This window comes from Seriola aureovittata, chromosome 6 (genome assembly GCF_021018895.1).
Source record: "Seriola aureovittata isolate HTS-2021-v1 ecotype China chromosome 6, ASM2101889v1, whole genome shotgun sequence".
Taxonomy (NCBI): domain Eukaryota; kingdom Metazoa; phylum Chordata; class Actinopteri; order Carangiformes; family Carangidae; genus Seriola; species Seriola aureovittata.
This window is the reverse complement of record NC_079369.1, coordinates 12,853,775-12,871,908: the sequence shown is the minus strand read 5'-3', so window position 1 is coordinate 12,871,908 and position 18,134 is coordinate 12,853,775. Positions and strand designations below refer to the sequence as shown.

The 18,134-nt window shown below is 41.0% G+C and overlaps 1 protein-coding gene across 1 annotated transcript in view; it reads right to left on the bottom strand.

Moving 5' to 3' along the window:
• fbn2b (fibrillin 2b) overlaps positions 1–14,691 on the bottom strand; it is a 67,733-nt gene extending 53,042 nt beyond the window's left edge. Inside the window, exons 1-4 of the mRNA XM_056378171.1 lie at positions 14,360–14,691; positions 10,865–11,184; positions 988–1,070; positions 697–798 (exon numbers count right to left, since the gene is read on the bottom strand). Coding sequence (XP_056234146.1) covers positions 697–798; positions 988–1,070; positions 10,865–11,043 — 364 coding nt within the window. The 5' untranslated portion in view covers positions 11,044–11,184; positions 14,360–14,691. The remainder of the gene's footprint in view (positions 1–696; positions 799–987; positions 1,071–10,864; positions 11,185–14,359) is intronic.
• Between the last annotated feature and the right edge of the window lie 3,443 nt (positions 14,692–18,134).

Sequence of the window (18,134 nt, the reverse complement as noted above, 5' to 3'; positions counted from 1 at the left end):
TGGCTTCATAGATATGACAATGGCTTAAATCTTCACATCTTACTCTCTGCCAGAAAAGTGAATAAGCATCTTTACAAAAATGTCAAACTATCCATTTCATCATATGGTTTAGGGCTGCAAGTATTGATTATTTTAATTATCAGTCAATCTGGCAAATTCTTTTTGAATTAACTGATTAAACATTTGGTCAATAAAATATCAGAAGATATTAAAAAAAAAAAAATCATAATTTAAAAACACGTATAATCATAATAGGGTTAAACCTAACATCATCAAATGTCTTATTTTGTCCAAACAACTTTCCACAACCTGAAAATATCACATCATATCATTTTCTATCACATAAGACAAAAAACGGGGACCTGGAGACTGTTTGGAATTTATACTTGAAAAATTAATCGAATGACAATTCAGTTATCAAAATTGTTGCTGCTAATAGTGTAAAAGTAGAATAATTGACTAATTGCCTCAGCTCTTACAGCAATGATGTTGATTCCCAAAAATGTGTCAAAGTATCCTTGAGCAAGACACTGCTGCTCCTGATTCGTCCTGTCCAAGATAAATGCGATGTAATGTATCGAATGCAGATAAACAGCTATTCACTTACTTTATTCTGTTTATTTGTTGCCACATTATGATGGGTTTGATGTTAGATGAAGATAAAGTTATGTGTGTGTAAAGAGCGGCACTACTGACCTCCTGCTCCTGCTCCACAGCTGGGAGAGAGCTGGCCATTCGAGCAGGTACACATGTTGGGTCTGGAACAGAAGCCATCGCCACACGAATTCCTGCAAATTGCTGGAGAGGAGAGGAGAGGAGAGGAAAGGAAAGGAGAGGAAAGGAGAGGAAAGGAGAGTGGAGTGGAGTGAATTTAATTGGTTCATTCATTTTTCAAGATAATGATACAAGCAGAATTATCCCAAGTCTGTTTGTTATCTTTTCCACTGGGCTTTGTGGTATCGAGGATTTAAGGATGAAGCAACTTACGAACAATACACTGGTTGCCTCCCGGCAGAGTCTTCCAGCCTGGACAGCAGTATGAATGGAAGCGAGAGCCACACACATTGGGTCTGACAGAGACAAAAAGAAAGAACAAACAAATTCACTACTCACCCAGACCTCCCAAACATATTTCAGTAAAACCCCTAAACAAATACACACAGTTATGAGTTATTTTCTGAGCTGCCCAAGACCTGCACAGCCCCTGCTTTTAGAATAAACATAACAAACTTTGATACAAAGCCTCCTCGGGTGATGGATGGAGGTATTTTCAGAGAGGGCAGGAGGGAAAGGAAATGCGAGGGGCCTACAACATGAGGAGGAGCATTTTGTTTTCATTCAAGGGTGAATTTAAACTTGGAAGGACAGGATGTATAAAGTCCTTTCTCCCAAATTCCATGCCTGGCTGTGCTGTTCTCTGGCAAATATCCAGTGCTGCTCCCCATCGCTGCCCACCCCTCTCAGTCAGCTCTGATTCCTACTGGTGGAGAGTCTGCAGGGAACTTTGACCCTGCCTGACATATGTAAGAGTCATAATGGCGTATGGAGTGCTTGATGGCCTGACAGGTTAGCCACAAAGTATTCCTTTGAGGAAATGGCTAAACCACATCTCAAGACGACTGACTCGGCTCACACACGCACAAACACACACATAAACAAGCAGCGGTACTGAAGTCTGCAGCTGCCTTACAAGCTGATGCAAAGTGGACTTCAGTTTCACTTTTTATCGTCCATGAATAATTACACACCCACTTATAACTCAGTTTATTTAGAAATGGAGTAAAAATCCCAACATGCATCAATCCCAAAGCCCAGATCCACGCACTAAGGAAGTGTGCACAAATCATTGTGTTCACAAAAGAGAAATATCCCAAGTCGCTGCATAAAGCCATTTAACAAGCTGAAGGGATTCCAACTATGTGGTTGTAGTAATGATATCCTTAGTGACCTTTCAAAGCGTATAATAACGGGTATATCTGTGGTCATCTGCGATAGTGGTTAGTTGTTTGCATTTGCTGATGGCATGACTAGGAACTGAGTGACCACAGCTTGGTAAATTGGGAAAAAGCGTGATCCAGATGCTCATGGTAAAGTCATTTGCCACAGGGATCACATCTCCTTAGTCTAGACCATTTCTGCCCCCAGGACATAATTTATGACTGTTTAAGGTAACGCTAGATTACCCTATGTTTTCAGACGCTGACCAAGGACTAGTGAAGTTAGACAACAACTTAACACGTCTTTAAAAGGCTACCCGGGGATTTAGTATTGCACTTTCATAGAGTCGAGGGACTTGCTGGTGACAATGTTTGTTTTTTTTTAAAGTCAGAAGTTGGTATAGCAGAGGCTAGGATATTCTGATTTGTAGTCACTAGTTTGAATCAAGCTTCACAAACACTGGATTCTACATCTTTCTCATGATGCAACTCAACTGTTGATTGAGTGTCTGTTTCACACTCTATGTCTCCAACATATGGCACAGGTTTAATCCTGATGACAACATTTGACTTTTTTTTTTTTTTTCAAACTTTGCAAAGCTGCTTCTAGAGCCACAGAAGATATTTTACAAGTGTTTTCACAGGGTGAGTGGTACACCTCATGGCAAGTAAAGTGACCATGATGTATAAACCAATGTTGCTTCTTAAAGGGAAAGCTTTTACATCTTCATTTTGGTTATTTTTCTTGAAACATGAGTACTTTTACTAACTAAAACTGTCATTTTTATTCAAGTCATACAACTTGCTGCATATTAGTTGTAGCAGTTTTAGTTTGTCAATTATTTCAAAAACAGTGAAACTTTACATTTCTTATTTTGTCAAACCAGCAGTCCAAAAGCCAAAGTTACAATATAAATTTTAGAAAGGCAAATCCACAGATTTAAGAGGCTAGAAGCAACCACTGGTTTACATTTTTTGCTTGTTTAGTGACTTGAAGGAACAGTAGTCGGGAAATATGCTTATTCATTTTCCTGCAGAGAGTTAGATGAGAAGATACCACTCTCCTGTATGAACCAGCAGCTATAGCTGGTAGCTTAGCTTACGATAAAGATTGGAAATGGAGGACACATCTAACCGGATTCTGTTCCATTATCCACCTACCAGCACCTCTAAAGCTCACTAATCAATATAATATATTTTGTTTGTTTAAGTCATGTGAAAACCAAAGTTAAAAAGCGACAATTCAAACTTTTTCCATAGAGTAACATGCCAGGCAATTTCTTGGGACAAGGTACGAGGCAACTACCAAAGACTCTAGGGAATGACAAGTACAGCATTTCCTAAAAAAGTAGAACTATTCCTTTAAACAATTAATCTATTATCAAAATCGTTGTCAATACATTTTCCATAGATTAGCTAATTGATTAATTGATTAATCATTTCAAAAGCAGTAAAAGTTAACATGACTGAGCAGTTTTTGAATAAGCGTTCAAAACAGGGCGATTAGAAGAACAGTGCTAAAGTGGGAAATTAAGTGTCAACCCTGATGAACTTCTCAAGTTCCTCCTGCGTGAAAGAGATGACCTGCGTCTCCTCCTCACCAGACAGTATCCGTAGTAACCCCGGGCTGTCACCAGGGAGATGACAGCTGTGGTTTGAATCTCTGATGGATGAAGAGCAGAGCACACCTCCAACCACATTACCAGATGGCATGTGGGGGGGCAGAGAGACAGACAAACAGGTGGGCAAGCAGACGAGAGATATTTATGTAGGTAAAATTGGTGGCCAGACAAAAACGAAAGATAAAAATAAAACAGAAAAGGGAGAAAATACAGAAGCAGTGGGTTCTTTGGGACATTTCCAGAAACTGAAACGTGAGGGTTGGCTTTAGAGAGAAAGTGCGAACGGAGTGAGAGAAATGGCGGTTAGGAGGAGTGAAGAGAGGACGGTGGGAAAAGAACAGGAGATCAGTGGGAGGGAAAGCAAAACAAGTTTATGTTGAGAAGAGGAGGAAGTAGGAGGAGGAGTGGGAGCGGAAAACGGAGGATATGGAAACGAGGGAGAGAGCAGCATAAGCAAGAACAGGCCAGACCCTTGGTGGGGGTTGAATTTCTGGGGCAAACACACAAACTAAACAGGGCTTCGAAAAAACGTCAGAAATGTACAGAGCGAGACATCAGCATTCCAACACTTAATGAGCAGTGAACCAAACTTCTTCCCTGATCTATTTCTTCACAAAGCGTTGAAGATTTTCCACTGTTAAAGACCTGGGGGATGTCAATATATGAAGGATTATAGGGGTCTGACCCTGAGGTGCTGTGGTTTGTTATTCTTCCTCTCTCTCTGCCTCTCTCTCTCTCTTTCCTCCAGGTCAACGCCTGGTCTCCTATCACAGAGACGAAGCTTTAGACAGTGGACTGAAGTAAAACAGAATGAAAGACAGCCATAAAAAAAAAGAGTTTAAGCCCCAGGGGTTTTCCTCAATATTGAAATGTCCTACTGTTCTCAGGGCACAATCTAAAGGAGATTAACTCTTCTGTGGCCATGTTGCGGCCTTTGAAGTTGCCTCCCGGCCCGTGGATCGCTCATTAACTGCCATTAATAGTAATAAAAGGAAAATGGGTGCCACCTCATCCAAGGGGAAATATGAAGAAGAAAAAAAAAAAAAAGGGGTTTCTGTAGTCAGAGTTCAAAGTCGAAAGGGACTGCAGTATTGTAGAGTTTTTCAGAGTAGGCTTCTATAACCACAATAATCACACAGTACCACTTATCTTACTGTTATTATTACTTATCTTGTAATTTCAAGAAACTCATTTAACTAAGACTAATTTTAGAGCCTGAACATTTTATATAAATATGCTAAATGCTTTTTCAGATTGCTGTAATTTGCTGCTTTTCTTTATCATATAAGATGGTAAACTGAATATCTTTGGGTTTTGGACTGTTGATGACATAAAACTAGGTATATTAATCAGTCACGTTTGTGTCTGGCAAATTCAAATTTTCAATGCATGTTTTCACCGTTTCCTTTCCTAGTTGCAAATCTAATTTTCTCCGTGGTTGTGGTTTCTTTGGGTTTTAGCAAGTTATAAAATTAGAAAATGCAAAATCAACAAGGCTGTTACGAGGCTGTAGCCTGAGGGTCCTCTTCCCATGCAGGAATCCACAGGGTCAAAGGTTATGGCAGTTCAGAGCAGAGGCTCCACTGACCTACAAGGAAAGGCAGAGCTGGGCAGGCATGGAAAATGACTACAGACAGTCTGTTTCCATAAAGAAACAGCCCAGAAGTTCACAGTTGCCAGGACTCCAGGTCAGGTGTCTGTGTCCGTGTATGTGTGCGTCAGGGTACTGGTCATAGGTCAAAGGTCATCTGCCTGGTATCTGACCCCCCTCAGGACAACTCGTAAACGTATTGCTGCCTCTAGCAACACCTGGGCCTGTTGCTCTCCTATCAGATAGAGGAGTGGGGATGATAAAGGAATGTAGTGTATAGTCGATGACCCAACTACAGATGGTGATAAGAGAGATGGATACTAATCAGTGGTGGAATACATATTATGCCACTAAGAAAATAAAATTCTGCATTAACTTCAGTAGAGGTGAAGAAAGCAGGAGCTGAAGAAAGCAACGAAAGAAAGGAAGGACAGAAAATTACAAGGGTAAATGAAGGGAAAGTGGAAAAAAGAAGGGGAAAAGGCAGGACAGCGGAAGGGAAGGAAAGAAATAGTTATGTTGAAAATATTTTGTGAATTTGCCTTATGTTAACTGTAAAGTCCTTATCAGCAGAGGATAGTAGCCAGACCGAGATATATGCAGTGACGGACAAAGTGCAATATTTCAGTCTGAGGTGAAGTTGAAGTACGACATCTCACGAAATAGAAACATTCAAGTAAAATATCTCAAAACTGTACTGTTAGTATAGTGCTCACTTTCTCGGATAGTGATAGAAACAAGAGAAACAGTTGATACATTCTTGTCTTGGCAATGTTGTCCTGCTAAACTCATGCCATTAAAGGAGTTATTTGTATAGGCTAAGTGTTGTTATTGCTACATAGCCAACATTAGTATTAACAGCTGTTTACTTACCAGTCTTGCCAAGAGCTTCAGCTGTCTTAAAAGACAAGAAGTTATAATATGTCCTCTGAGCAGCGTTATTTCTTCAGGGCAGCCTACTGGACACTATTGACTCAGTATCAGAGAGTGATGAGATGGGCCAACCGTGCCAAAGCTAACTGGTTAGCATGCTAACTTAAGTAGAGGAAAAGAAGTGATGGAATCTGAATTTTTTTTTTTTAGACTGCTGGAACAGCTCTTGGTAATTAAAGGAATGACATTTGATGCTGTAAACATCTGTTAATGGGTTAATAACGTTGGCAATGTAGCAATAGCAAAAACTTAAAAGTATCTCCTTTAAAGAAGTATAATTGAATTTAATTGAGATACAGAGATAAAGGGGGAAAGAGTGAAAGATTGTTGGCAGTGTAACAGAGAAGGGGAATTGCTTGTGTTTGTTGAGCTGACTCCTCTGGCTGAGAGACAACAAAGGCCTGTACTATGAAGCAAGTTCAACACACCCAGGAAACCTTCCATCGTCTGGCTTAACCGAACTGGATAACCGGTACTACAAAGCTGGTTATCATTTAGCTCGGTTAACTCTAGGTTTTCCTCTTTGACTACAAGCACGTTCATGTGAAAGAGGCGGAGTTGTTAATTATAAGCAACATCAACAGAACCATGAATAAAGTATTTCATATGACATGAAAAGCTGGAAAATTCAGTTATAGTGACATTTACTACTCAACTGGATGATATGTAAATAGTATAGGAATAGGAACTAGAATTGGAAAGAAACACTAGAAATATTTCCAAGGCTAAGGATATACTGTAAATACATGCCTAAATGACATAGCTTATTGCTAAGTTTCTTACTTCTTACTTTATTTAGTGTGATAAACTCTCCATGCGTTTATTAGAAGCTCTGTTTTAAAACCAGAATGGACACATGCAAGGTCTGGAACAGCAAGATGATTAGACTGAAAATGTGTACTGCTTGTTATTATTTATCACTTAATTGTGAACTCTTTTGTTCCTATTGGGATCCTGTAGGGATGATGACTTAGTTTTTCCAGTTATCTGATTGGTCAGTATTGGGCTGTTGACAGGTTTTGCTCTGATCCTCTGAAGTTTCCCCAGAGCAGATTAGGAGTTCAGTGTAAGTTACCATGGTGAATTACCTCAGTAAGAAGTAACCCACCGTCATAGGATTTAGTTAAACCTGAAGTTACCTCACTAACCTCAAGCTACAGGTCTCCAGAGATAAAGTTCTCTATCACAATTAAACTTAAACTGTGGTCTACCATACGAATCCCAGAGGGGACATTTGAATATTGCTGTTTTCCATAAAAATGTATGTCATCACCCAAGATCTTTCATAACTCAGATGATTTGTGCCAAAGCTAATGTTGTTTGTGATCAGCTATAGAAATAACTGTAAATCACACACATAAATAAGCTTGTGTAATGTCTTATGTGGCATGCATATGATGTTTGTTTGATTATGTATATGTCAATGTGTGCAGCAATGTCAGATGTGGGAAGTAAACTGATGACTAAATCTTTTTCATAGACTCTGACATTAAGTAGAAACCACTTTATTCACAGACCACATGCCAGTCAGTGGTCCCAGATAATCCCGTCTTTACAGCTCAGTCTTAGCCTGCACATATACAGTAATCATAAAATTCAGACACATAAAAACCTAAAATGGAACCTAATGCACATAAAACAGAAAGGGAAGCTGGCAATTAATCACTCATCCCAAATATAAATTCTTCTCAAGTTTTTTTCTTTTTCTTTCTTTTTCTTTACTTTCCTTTGTCCTCAAAACACTCAGATAGAAGAAGTTTGTCCAATGATGTCCTAAACAGTGAAATGCTTTTATTCCTTTTCAAATTAAACACATGCCAAGGCGGACTGTAAATAAAGGTCCCTATCCAGACCATCGGTGTGGTATTGATATTATTCTGGAAGGGACATGAGTGACTAAATCTAATTCTCTGCTTTGGGGCTGACTGTCTGCCAAGTTAGCCAGCATCCAAAGCGTCTCTCCTCAGCAGAGCTGGGCAAAGCCGGGCTAAGTTAATAAGGCGGGTGGCTGCAAAAAGAAGTACTTGGCTGGATTCTTTCAACTCTAACAAATAAGAGATCTTATTAAACTATAAATATTCGACTCTTAGAAACATTAGAAAAACAGTGAGAGAAATCAAAAGCAAAAATGCTCCGTCTCTGCCTCACACTTTCCTTCTCTGGTTCTACCAACCAGACAGTCAATCACCCATCAAGTAAAGCAGAGCAGGCAGCTGGCCAGCCAGCCAGCCAGCCAGGCTATGGTCTGATCAGATGCCGCCCTTGAGTGGACTGATGCCAGGCTGCAGTGTGCTGTAGGAGCCAATAAATCAGAGTCAGTCAGCATAAGACCCGGCACCATGAGAGACAGACCAGGGGATATGGAGCTCTAGCCAGCAAATAAACACTACACCCCAGCCCAAGGCCAGTGTAATGACCATCATTAAACTAACCTCCCTCCATCTCCCACACAGGGAATATGTGAAACCCATGATTGGTGCAACTCGACTCGACTAAGATGAAGATTATGGTAAGACACAAGCATGGGTTTGCACGTATTATAGTTTGTCGGGATGAATGAGTTGTAGTAAAATCTGTCGACTCCTGTGTAAAAACATTTGGCCCACACTACACAAAGGTTTATCAACAGCCAAAACACTCACTTACTCATCAGAAATGTGATTTCTTCACCCTAAGGCTTCTGTCCAGAGGTGGTTGGATGTAGATGACTAATTTTACCCAATTTCAGATGAACTGTGATCGTTTTCAGCCAATGTCACTCAAACAGTAACTGAAAATAAATCCAACACATTAGGCCTATTTGCTTTGGCCAGCTTGTGCCGGCGCATGGGAGGCACTTTAAAAGTTTCGGAATAATTCAAGTGACAGTTACTAGGCAACACCCAGAAATTCAATGAAAATAATCAAAAAGATGTTGAACATTTTGTCAAATAACTCCAGTTTGTGGTACTCACATTGGTCAGAAGCCCAGCGTGCAAGCAGAGCTTTTTAGCCTTAACAGACCCGGAGTTTCAATGATGCTGTGCAATCTCATCACCTATTTGCTTCAGTACACAAAACTACCATTTCACCCCTAACACAGTAGTGTTTCCAACTTAACAATGTAATGGAAAAAGTCTGCAGGCTTTTGTTACTTGTTCTCATGAAACCACACACTATTTGATGAGAATAATACGCTTTTGTGCAAGGTCTCCTGTTTTCTCTCTCCTGTGGCCGCACACTGTCTGTTAGTCAAACTGTGAGTGTGAATTATTGCTCAGTCAGAACATATATTTAATGTCTTCATTTCAATGCCAATCGCTTAATTTGTGGTACCAGTGAACACTTGATGTGTCCAACAGGATAATGGTGGCTGTAAACAGTACAATGGACATTACAGTAGAAGCGTTGAAGGCCATGTTCATGCAGTCTTTTCCATAAAACATCGTAAATGAAGAGGGAGGACAGCTTTCTTTATGTAACATTGACAAATGCCTTCCATATTGACCAAACTAAAGGCAGACAAATCTATTTCTATTACGCAGCAGGAACCCTGGCCGAACATGTTTTCAGAGAAAACACCAGTTCTAGACTCTATGTGTGCTTTACCATGCGTTATTAATAAGCCTCAACTGAATACAATTCACCCACTTTCATTAGTTCTGTCCATCTCCGTCACTATCGCTCTCAATTTCTTCTTCATCTCATCCCTCATTTCCTCATGTGCTCTCCTTTCTTCCATATTTTTCCTGTCATCTGTTATTCCTTCTGCTGCTTTTGTCACCTACAGCAGTGAAACAAATGCCCCTTTTCATACCCCCCTCGGGTGATACGAATACCTCATTTCCTGTGGCTTGGCACTGGGGGAACCATAAGCTGGGACAGATGGGAGTATGATTGGAATAACTGATGCAGACACTGAAAACAGGCCCCAACAAAACATCCTTTGTTTTCGGAGAAGTGGCGAAATATACAGTGAAAACTCTCTGCTACACTGACATACATCCCACACCCAGATTCATGCTGTTTAGGTAACAAAGTGGAAGAGTTGGACTGCAGGAGAGAGAAGGGACGGGGGGGGGGGGTTGCAGCTGGTGAGAGGTGATGTGATCCCTGTAGTTAATTTCACTAGATACCCCCCACATACAGACATTCAAATAAACAACACCTTTAAAAACATACACATGCATACATGTATGGTCATATGTACCCACACACTCCATTCTCCCCATCGCTTGTCTTAACTTAAAACACCGGGGCCAGCAATATCCCCCACAGCAAGACCTGAACTACTTTCTCCAGCTTAACTAATACAGGCAGGGGAATTTGGGTCATGCTTTTCTCTCATCATCTCCTCATGAGATGTATAGAAAGCTGCCTTTTCCTCTCTTCCCATGAAAATGTCAATTTGCTGTAAATACACTGGGAGATTTCAGTGAGGCAAGCAGCCTGTTATGGTTGAACATGTGCTGTTTTTGAGAAAACAATGTGGTAGTATTCAGCAGCATAATTTGGTATAAGGCGAGCTTGGCCTCAGCCCAGGAAGCACAGCAGTTGAAGGAGAGCTGCCAGGAAAGCAGAGAGGGGAAAGTCGTTTATATTTTAAACCTTCTCCAGATAGAGCAACAAATGTTTTGAGTTGTGTATGCAAAACCAAACTCGATTGTCTTCTCTTCATTTCAGCACTCTTCTTACGAATGCGTCTACAGTGTAATATGAACAAAATCAATACCAAACTGTGTTACGCATTGCTACTCATTTGGATTTTTCACAGTGACACACACATAGTCTCTCATCCCTACCCTCTCAGTGTTTCCTGGCCACGGCGTCGAACCCGCTGCACCTCTCTCTGGTCCACAGTGCCGGTGAAGCGGCTAGCTTGGTACGGTCCATTCCCAGTTTGACCACATGCCACATGAACCGCCGCAAGACACACCGCCGCCCATCTCAGCAGCACCTGAGCCAGCTTCCCTGATCCCATTGGCCCGTCTGGCTATCCCTCCAACCGCAGCACCTCCGTGTTACTGCTCACTCTCTGATTTCTCTGTTGAATGTGTGGACCCAGGCTGAGTAGAGGGACCTAGACCTGGATCCAGTACTGGTGTGCACTCCAGAGTAGGGGCTGGAGAGAAGAAGAAAGGAGACACATGAAACAACAAAACTTTTTTTGTCAGATGTTTCCCCACGGCCCTGAGAGATGAGCTCCAATATCCACAAATGAGTCCATGGAAATGGATTATAAATTGGCTATTATTTGACGCCATTAATTATATAAAAGCGGCTCCTTTTGCTGTTTTTCATTCAGCAGTCTTTTTGGTCAAGTTTGCACGAGTGGCAGAAGCTGAATGTTTCAAACATTTATCCGTTACTTTTCGCTAACGATTTAAACTTCTCTGCCTTTTTGTTAACTGGTTTTTAAGCAATCTCAAGTGTCATGGATTAACTGACTCAGGTTGATGGGCAGTTTACTGGAGACTATGAATTTACTAGTTAAGTAGATTAAGTTTTCCACATACCTCCTGGCACCTACTGAAGTACCCCACGGGCACAAGTACATCTGTTTGGAAATCAATGATCTAATGGATCGAATCAATTTTATCCTCGTGATACAGCTGAAATCACCCTCACACATTTTCCAATCTTAAAAAATCTTGTAAAAAGGACATCATACCTTTGGTGGTTATATTGAGATAAGAGAAAACACATGAGTTGGAGGTGACTAAAGAAAAACATGCCAGAAAATAGAGACACTTCAGTCCTGACTTCCAGCAATCTGTTTTCACTACTGCACTTCTAAGCAGTCTCATAAGTGGTTTATCACTCCACGGACACCAAATACTGTTATGTACTAACTGCAGACTACAGAGAGAGAAGTCATAAACTGATTAGAGAGACATGCTTAACGTCCAATATCCAAAACTGTTGAATATTACATTTTTTTTAAAAATGAAAAGAATTTTATTTTAATTGAAACATGTCTTAGTGAGATTGTTTTTGCGCTGTGAGGTACTGCACTGCAAACAAGCCTCTCCACTTATATACTGCAACACGTGCAATGTTTTAAGCATCATGGCAGTGCATTTCATTCCAAGCCTCCATCCATCAGTGCATCCATCATGCTGCAGTATTTTCCTTCGTCAATGGTTCCAAAACTGGGGGTCAAGACCCCTGAATAGGCAGCCATATAAATCTGAGGGGTAATGAGATGCACACATTATCTTTATTCTGACCTCTCTCTCAACTTTAGTTTTTATTGTGAAATACTGCATATGTATGCCTCCGTAGGGCTCTTAAAACTATTTACATAAAAAAAGGGGAACATGACTCATATTATGCCATATATGTAAACTGTTACAAGGGGTTATGAGTCATGAGCTTTGATTTACAGTAAAAGCTGGGAACCACTGCCCTAAATCATAGCCATGTGCCTAGAGGGAGCCAGAGAGACAGTGGAGGGAGGTTGGTCGAAAGGAGAGGCGTAGGAGTTAAGTAAGAGTTAAATGGTCACATGAAGATGATCAATTAGCTCAAAAGACTCTCTCTCCATTGCACTTTTCACAGTCAGAAAGAAGAGTGGGGACATTTAACTATTAACAAAGACCAATTACTCGTCCACATGAAGTCACAAAATTAAATTACGCCCATTATCATTTCTTGTAGAGTCTGAATTTCGGAATCAAATTATTTCCGATTTTCTAGCCCCATACATAGCATATATAGTCTCACCAGCCCATCCTAAGTGCATTAGGGTATATTAAATCGAAAAACATCCAGTGACCGACTGGATTGGACAGCCATGAGGTTTATTTTCTCTTCTCCACCTCATTATAGACCACAGGTTTAAGAGTGAACTGAGGGCCCCTGGTGATATACAACCTCAGCAGACCCAGCCTCCAGCCCTGAAGCCATGGGTCCAACCACATTATATATCTGGGCTGGACAAAGAAAAGGGAAAGAAAAGAAATATGGCTCCAAATCCTTCTGACTCAGATAAATTTTTATGGAAGATGAGAGATAGATGAGCCGTGAACTCACTCCAGCATGCAGAGAAGAAGGGAACAAAACAAAGGAAAAAAAGTTGGTTGGCAAGGTGTTAAAGAAATGCTAATGTGAAAAGAATTGGCCATAATTATTTAATAGTTTCCTATTCTTAATGCCAACACAAATAACTGTTAAAATTTATGTCTGGAACAACTACTCTGTGATGGCCCTTATTTATCAGATATCTATTGTATCACCCGATGCACATTTTCTTCTTGAAAACCAAATGATAAAAAAAAAAAAAAACATTTTCCCATTCAAACACGAAGAAAAAATAGCTGTGGTTGTAGCTGCTTGCAATAAGAGAAGAGGATGGAGGCGGGATCAATGTTGAACAAAAGAAATGCCTGATCAATTACCGAGTAGGAGCTCTGCTGAGGACTTCTCCAAACTGTGCTGTCAAAATAAAGCAGGAAAGCATCCATCCTGCATCAGTGTTCACTCATCTAAACACTCAGGACAATACATTTGTTGTAATCGTACAGTAAAACATATGAAAGCACAACTTTACATTAGTGGAGGAATATGAATGTCAGATGCAAAAGCATACAGTGAAATAAGTTTACTGTAGATTCACTATTGAGATCCATACACACACACACACACACACACACACACACACACACACACACACACACTTCAAGTCCATGAAGCATATCAAGTTTCATCTGCTACACTTGAAAAATCTAACGCCTCTCACTAAGCAGGGTGTCTAATATAAGCTGACAGAAGGACAAATACGGTTTTTTCCACAATATTGCAGCACTGAAACGAGCTCTGCGTGTCACCGCAACTTTATGAATGGAGAAAAAAAAAAAACGCAACATCAGCTCCTGCACGCTGAAACACAAGTTAATGCCAGATGGGAAAATAGGTTAGTGTGTGTTGTTTTTTTTCCACTTTATTCGCCAGGAAAGCTTCTCCCAAACTAAAAGAGCTCCAACAAGGCGAGCGATCAAACTGTAAAACGTGACTAGCCTGTCGTTTTTTTTCCATGCAGTTTCCCAAGAAAAAAAAAAAAAAAAGCCGGTCAAACAAAATATGCAACTTCCGCGCTTCATCCATTTAGGAACAATTGTTAAATTTATCATCCACCTTACTGCAACTCAAACGTGCAACTTTAGCTCTATCTACTGAACAGACATGCATTAAGAGATAATGCCCGTGAAACAACGGGCTTTTCAAACAATAGTCACCATCAAAGCTATTGATGACTTGATTGTACTGTTGTCAGAGATCACTAATGCACACAATACCTTGCAACAATTCGGAGTGCCTTGGCGTCAAGGAGTCCAGAGTCGGAATTTGAGACAGGATATGTGCTCCAGGATGGAATATTTAACTGTAGCCTTGTGAGAAAAAGAGAAAAGTTAGGGAATTGCCCTGTTTGGGAGAGGGGAGGGGACACAGAGAGAAGCAGAGACAAGGAAAGAGAGAGAGAGAGAGAGAGGGGGTAGTAACGGACTGCACGACAAACCCACATTCCTCAAGACTCCTAGAGTTGTTATAACAGGGGCCAAGCAGCTAAACCTTCATACTGTGGCTAACATGGCTCCACTATCATCACCCTGCAAGAAAAAAAAAAATACACCCCCTCAGGCTACCTGAGTGATGAGATAAGAGTCTCACCAAACGTAAATTATCTTTGATGATTGCTAAGCAGCATTTGCATTAACATCAGGCTGTGGCCAACAATGGCAAATCAATAGGAAAATTAATGACACGATTAGAGTTTGAGCAGAGATGAAAACATTTTTTAAATCCACTGTGATGAGTTGCCATAGTTCAAGTGCTAAATCTAATGTCACAGCCTGTCATGTAGCTCAGCACGCTGCTTACATATGAATGCAGTCAATTTACGAATAAACGAAGTTAGCAGCAAAGCATAAAGAGCGTGTTACTCTGTCACAATGTGTTAAATTTACGTTTGCTGTTCAAGTAGTCCTACTATTTACTACTTCAGCCCACTGGTGCTTGTGATTGACACATCCTTGTGCTTTGTTGCCACAAGTGCTGATAGGAAGTTAACATCGAGAGAGAGGCCATCTGGGTGGTATATTGGTGAGGACAGCTGAGCACATCTCAGATGTTGCTACCTACTGAGCTGATCTCACCACTCTCGACAGAAATGGTGTCAGCGTAGCTCTACAGAGGAAATTCTCTTTGGCTTGAACAAAATGAGAAAAGCAACATGCTTGTTCTCGGTTCAAATGTATTGTTACTGTTACAAAAGTAATGCAGCTTCATTTCTAAACTTAATCAGACCACAACAGCAACCGGATTGTTCTAGCATATTCAGCGTCACATTTACCCTAACCATCTGCGCCTACGAGTGTGTCCACTCAGACATCAATAAACTCTTGGGTCGTGGTCGGACAGGACATCCCATGATCGTCTTTTGAATCATGAACTTAATATACAGTACTTTAGTTCATTTGCTTCAAAGGTTTGTAGGGGTAGTAGTAGCTTTGTTAGTAGTGCTATCAAAGCGAATGCTAAAACCTCTTTAAAAAACACGATTTGATTCCACAAAGAACCAGCAGATGTTACATGGTACCACTAATGGTTCTGCCAGTAGAGGTAAAGAAACTTCTCAATGTTCAAATGGTTCTTCAGTCAGTGATGACGACAATTTAGCCCTCAAAGGACCCTTGAAGAACCACTGTTTATCGGAGTGGAGACATGTTAGTCACTTGAAACCTCTTTGGGGGACAACAAGCAGAGTCAGTGTTTACCAGGGACAGGGACTTTTGAATTGTCTCCTTTGTCTGTTCAAACACAAACACACAAAGGTTTCCTAAGGGTCATAAATACTTTTTTTTACACAATAGGGCATGATGTAGACTTAAAGGCTACCTGGAAATTCTCTTATATATCTTCCCTGGCATCCTCGGATGAACCTTAAAAGGACTGAGATGTTTTGTTGTGATGTCTTCGGCCAGTTTTCAAGAGAAAGATTAAAAAAGTTGGGTAATTACAACCATGTGCACAATGCTTTTTGTCTCTGCTGGACTTGGCATGATCTAAATTTACGAAACTGAATGTGGGGGTTCAGGATTTCCGGAGATGACGTAAAACAACTTTTAATCATTAGGGGATGTCATTTAAATTTTACTTGAAAACATGAGCATTTCCATGTTGTGGTCACTGATAAATGTGTGTTCAGCTTTGTTGCTACCACATGATTTAAGTAAGAGTGAAACTAACCTGGGAAATTCCCATGAAATCAGAATTTAGTTTTATTACATTCTACCTTGGAAACGGACACTTACACACACACACACACACACACACACACACACACATCAAACACAACCAGCTGCACGTTCGTACCCCCTCTCTTGAACGGGGCACTTCATTCCACTGGGGAACAAGCGGCACGCTGTGGGACCAGCCTTCAACATGCAGCAGAATCAAGCAGTCTCACACTGACACCATGAAAGACTGGGATAGATGGGAACAAAGAATAAGACCCTTAAGGGGTTTCAGGCTCATTTGTGAGTGTGCGTCCTCCTCCTCTCTCTCTCTCTCTTTCCTCCCTTTCTCTCCCAGCAGTCCCTCCCTCTCCCCTCTAAACAGAACCACATTTCGCCAAGCAGTGATCTGGCTACAGTGAAATCACACCACTGTCTGTGTGCATTGTGCTTTCAGAGCCCGGGGAAATACTTTTACTCGCCCTCCCTTCCCCTCTTTCTCCTTGCACTCTCTCTCGCTCTCTCGCTTCCTCTCACTTGTCTCCCATGTCTTTCTTCCCAGTGTATACATTTGTATACACATATGTAAACACTCACACACACACAGACACAGCACAAGGTAAATACATATAGCTTGAGAAGGGCTGCCTAAGTGAATGACCCAAGAGCAGTGTGCGCTCGTGATGTCACAGATTTTTCCGATGCTGGTCATTAAAGTAGAAGAGGAGACTTTTTCTTTTTTTTTTTTTGTTCGTTCACTGGTTTCACGTTTAGAGGTTTGGCTCTAGACTCACTCAAAAGTTCAAAACGTGCAACATGAACATGTGTTTCCAAGATAAGAAGTTGTACTGTCAGGTTTCATACTTGTTATTCCATGAAAGAAACATTGGTCCTCTTGAGACATGTGGCGAGCGTTGTGGTGACTACATGGGCTCACGTTGATAAAAGCAAGCTATTTGTTTTACATGGACCAGACTGCATTATTATTATTGCATGTGCCTGGCCCAGTCGGAGCAGGAATGTAGGGGCTCGGTTGTCGCTGTGGTGTCGAGCTTGGGGTCCTTCTTGTAGCTCATATGGTATGAGAGATGACAAGCCAGTACAGAAACCAGATGGGGATTGGATTGTCCTCACATGAACACATAGTTACACACACACACACATGCATAAAACCCACATATACCCTTTAAATCCTGCCTCCAAATCAGATTCCTTGCATGTCAGCTTTGAGAGGAGCAGGATACATTGTGATTGTGTGAGTATGTGTAAACTAGAATGATCTGTACTTTTGTCTACGCTTATACTTGTGTCATAGTTGAATTCTTGAAGCAATGCCTGATCTCCCCCAGCACTGAAAGAGAGAACCAGGAGAGACCACCAAGTCCTGGTGGGGGCTTTCAGACTGTCTTTAGCCCAGCCAGGAGAGACATCACTGAGCCAAATCACTTCCATGACAGCCTCTCAGCAGGGAGAGATCCATGGCCAGAATTAGTCATACTGTACTGCTGCCCATAGGGGTGAACCGGTGCATATGTGGGTCACTGAAGGCAGGACTGGACCGGAGGAGTTTATGTTGAAGGATTTAAATTTATTCCAAAAGCTGTTTTTTTATATGACATGCACAACGCTACATTCGCCGTCATGATGTAAAATATAGCACTACTGAAGGTGGTTATTCCCTCTGTACAGAGGTTCCCTGAGAAAGACATTTCAAACACAAGGTTTCCTGCTTGAGAATATATGTAAGATGTTATGAACATACAGAAAACTGCGGGACTGAAACAAAATCCTCCATATTGAAAATCATGTCTTAACACAGGTGGTGTAGGCCAGGGTT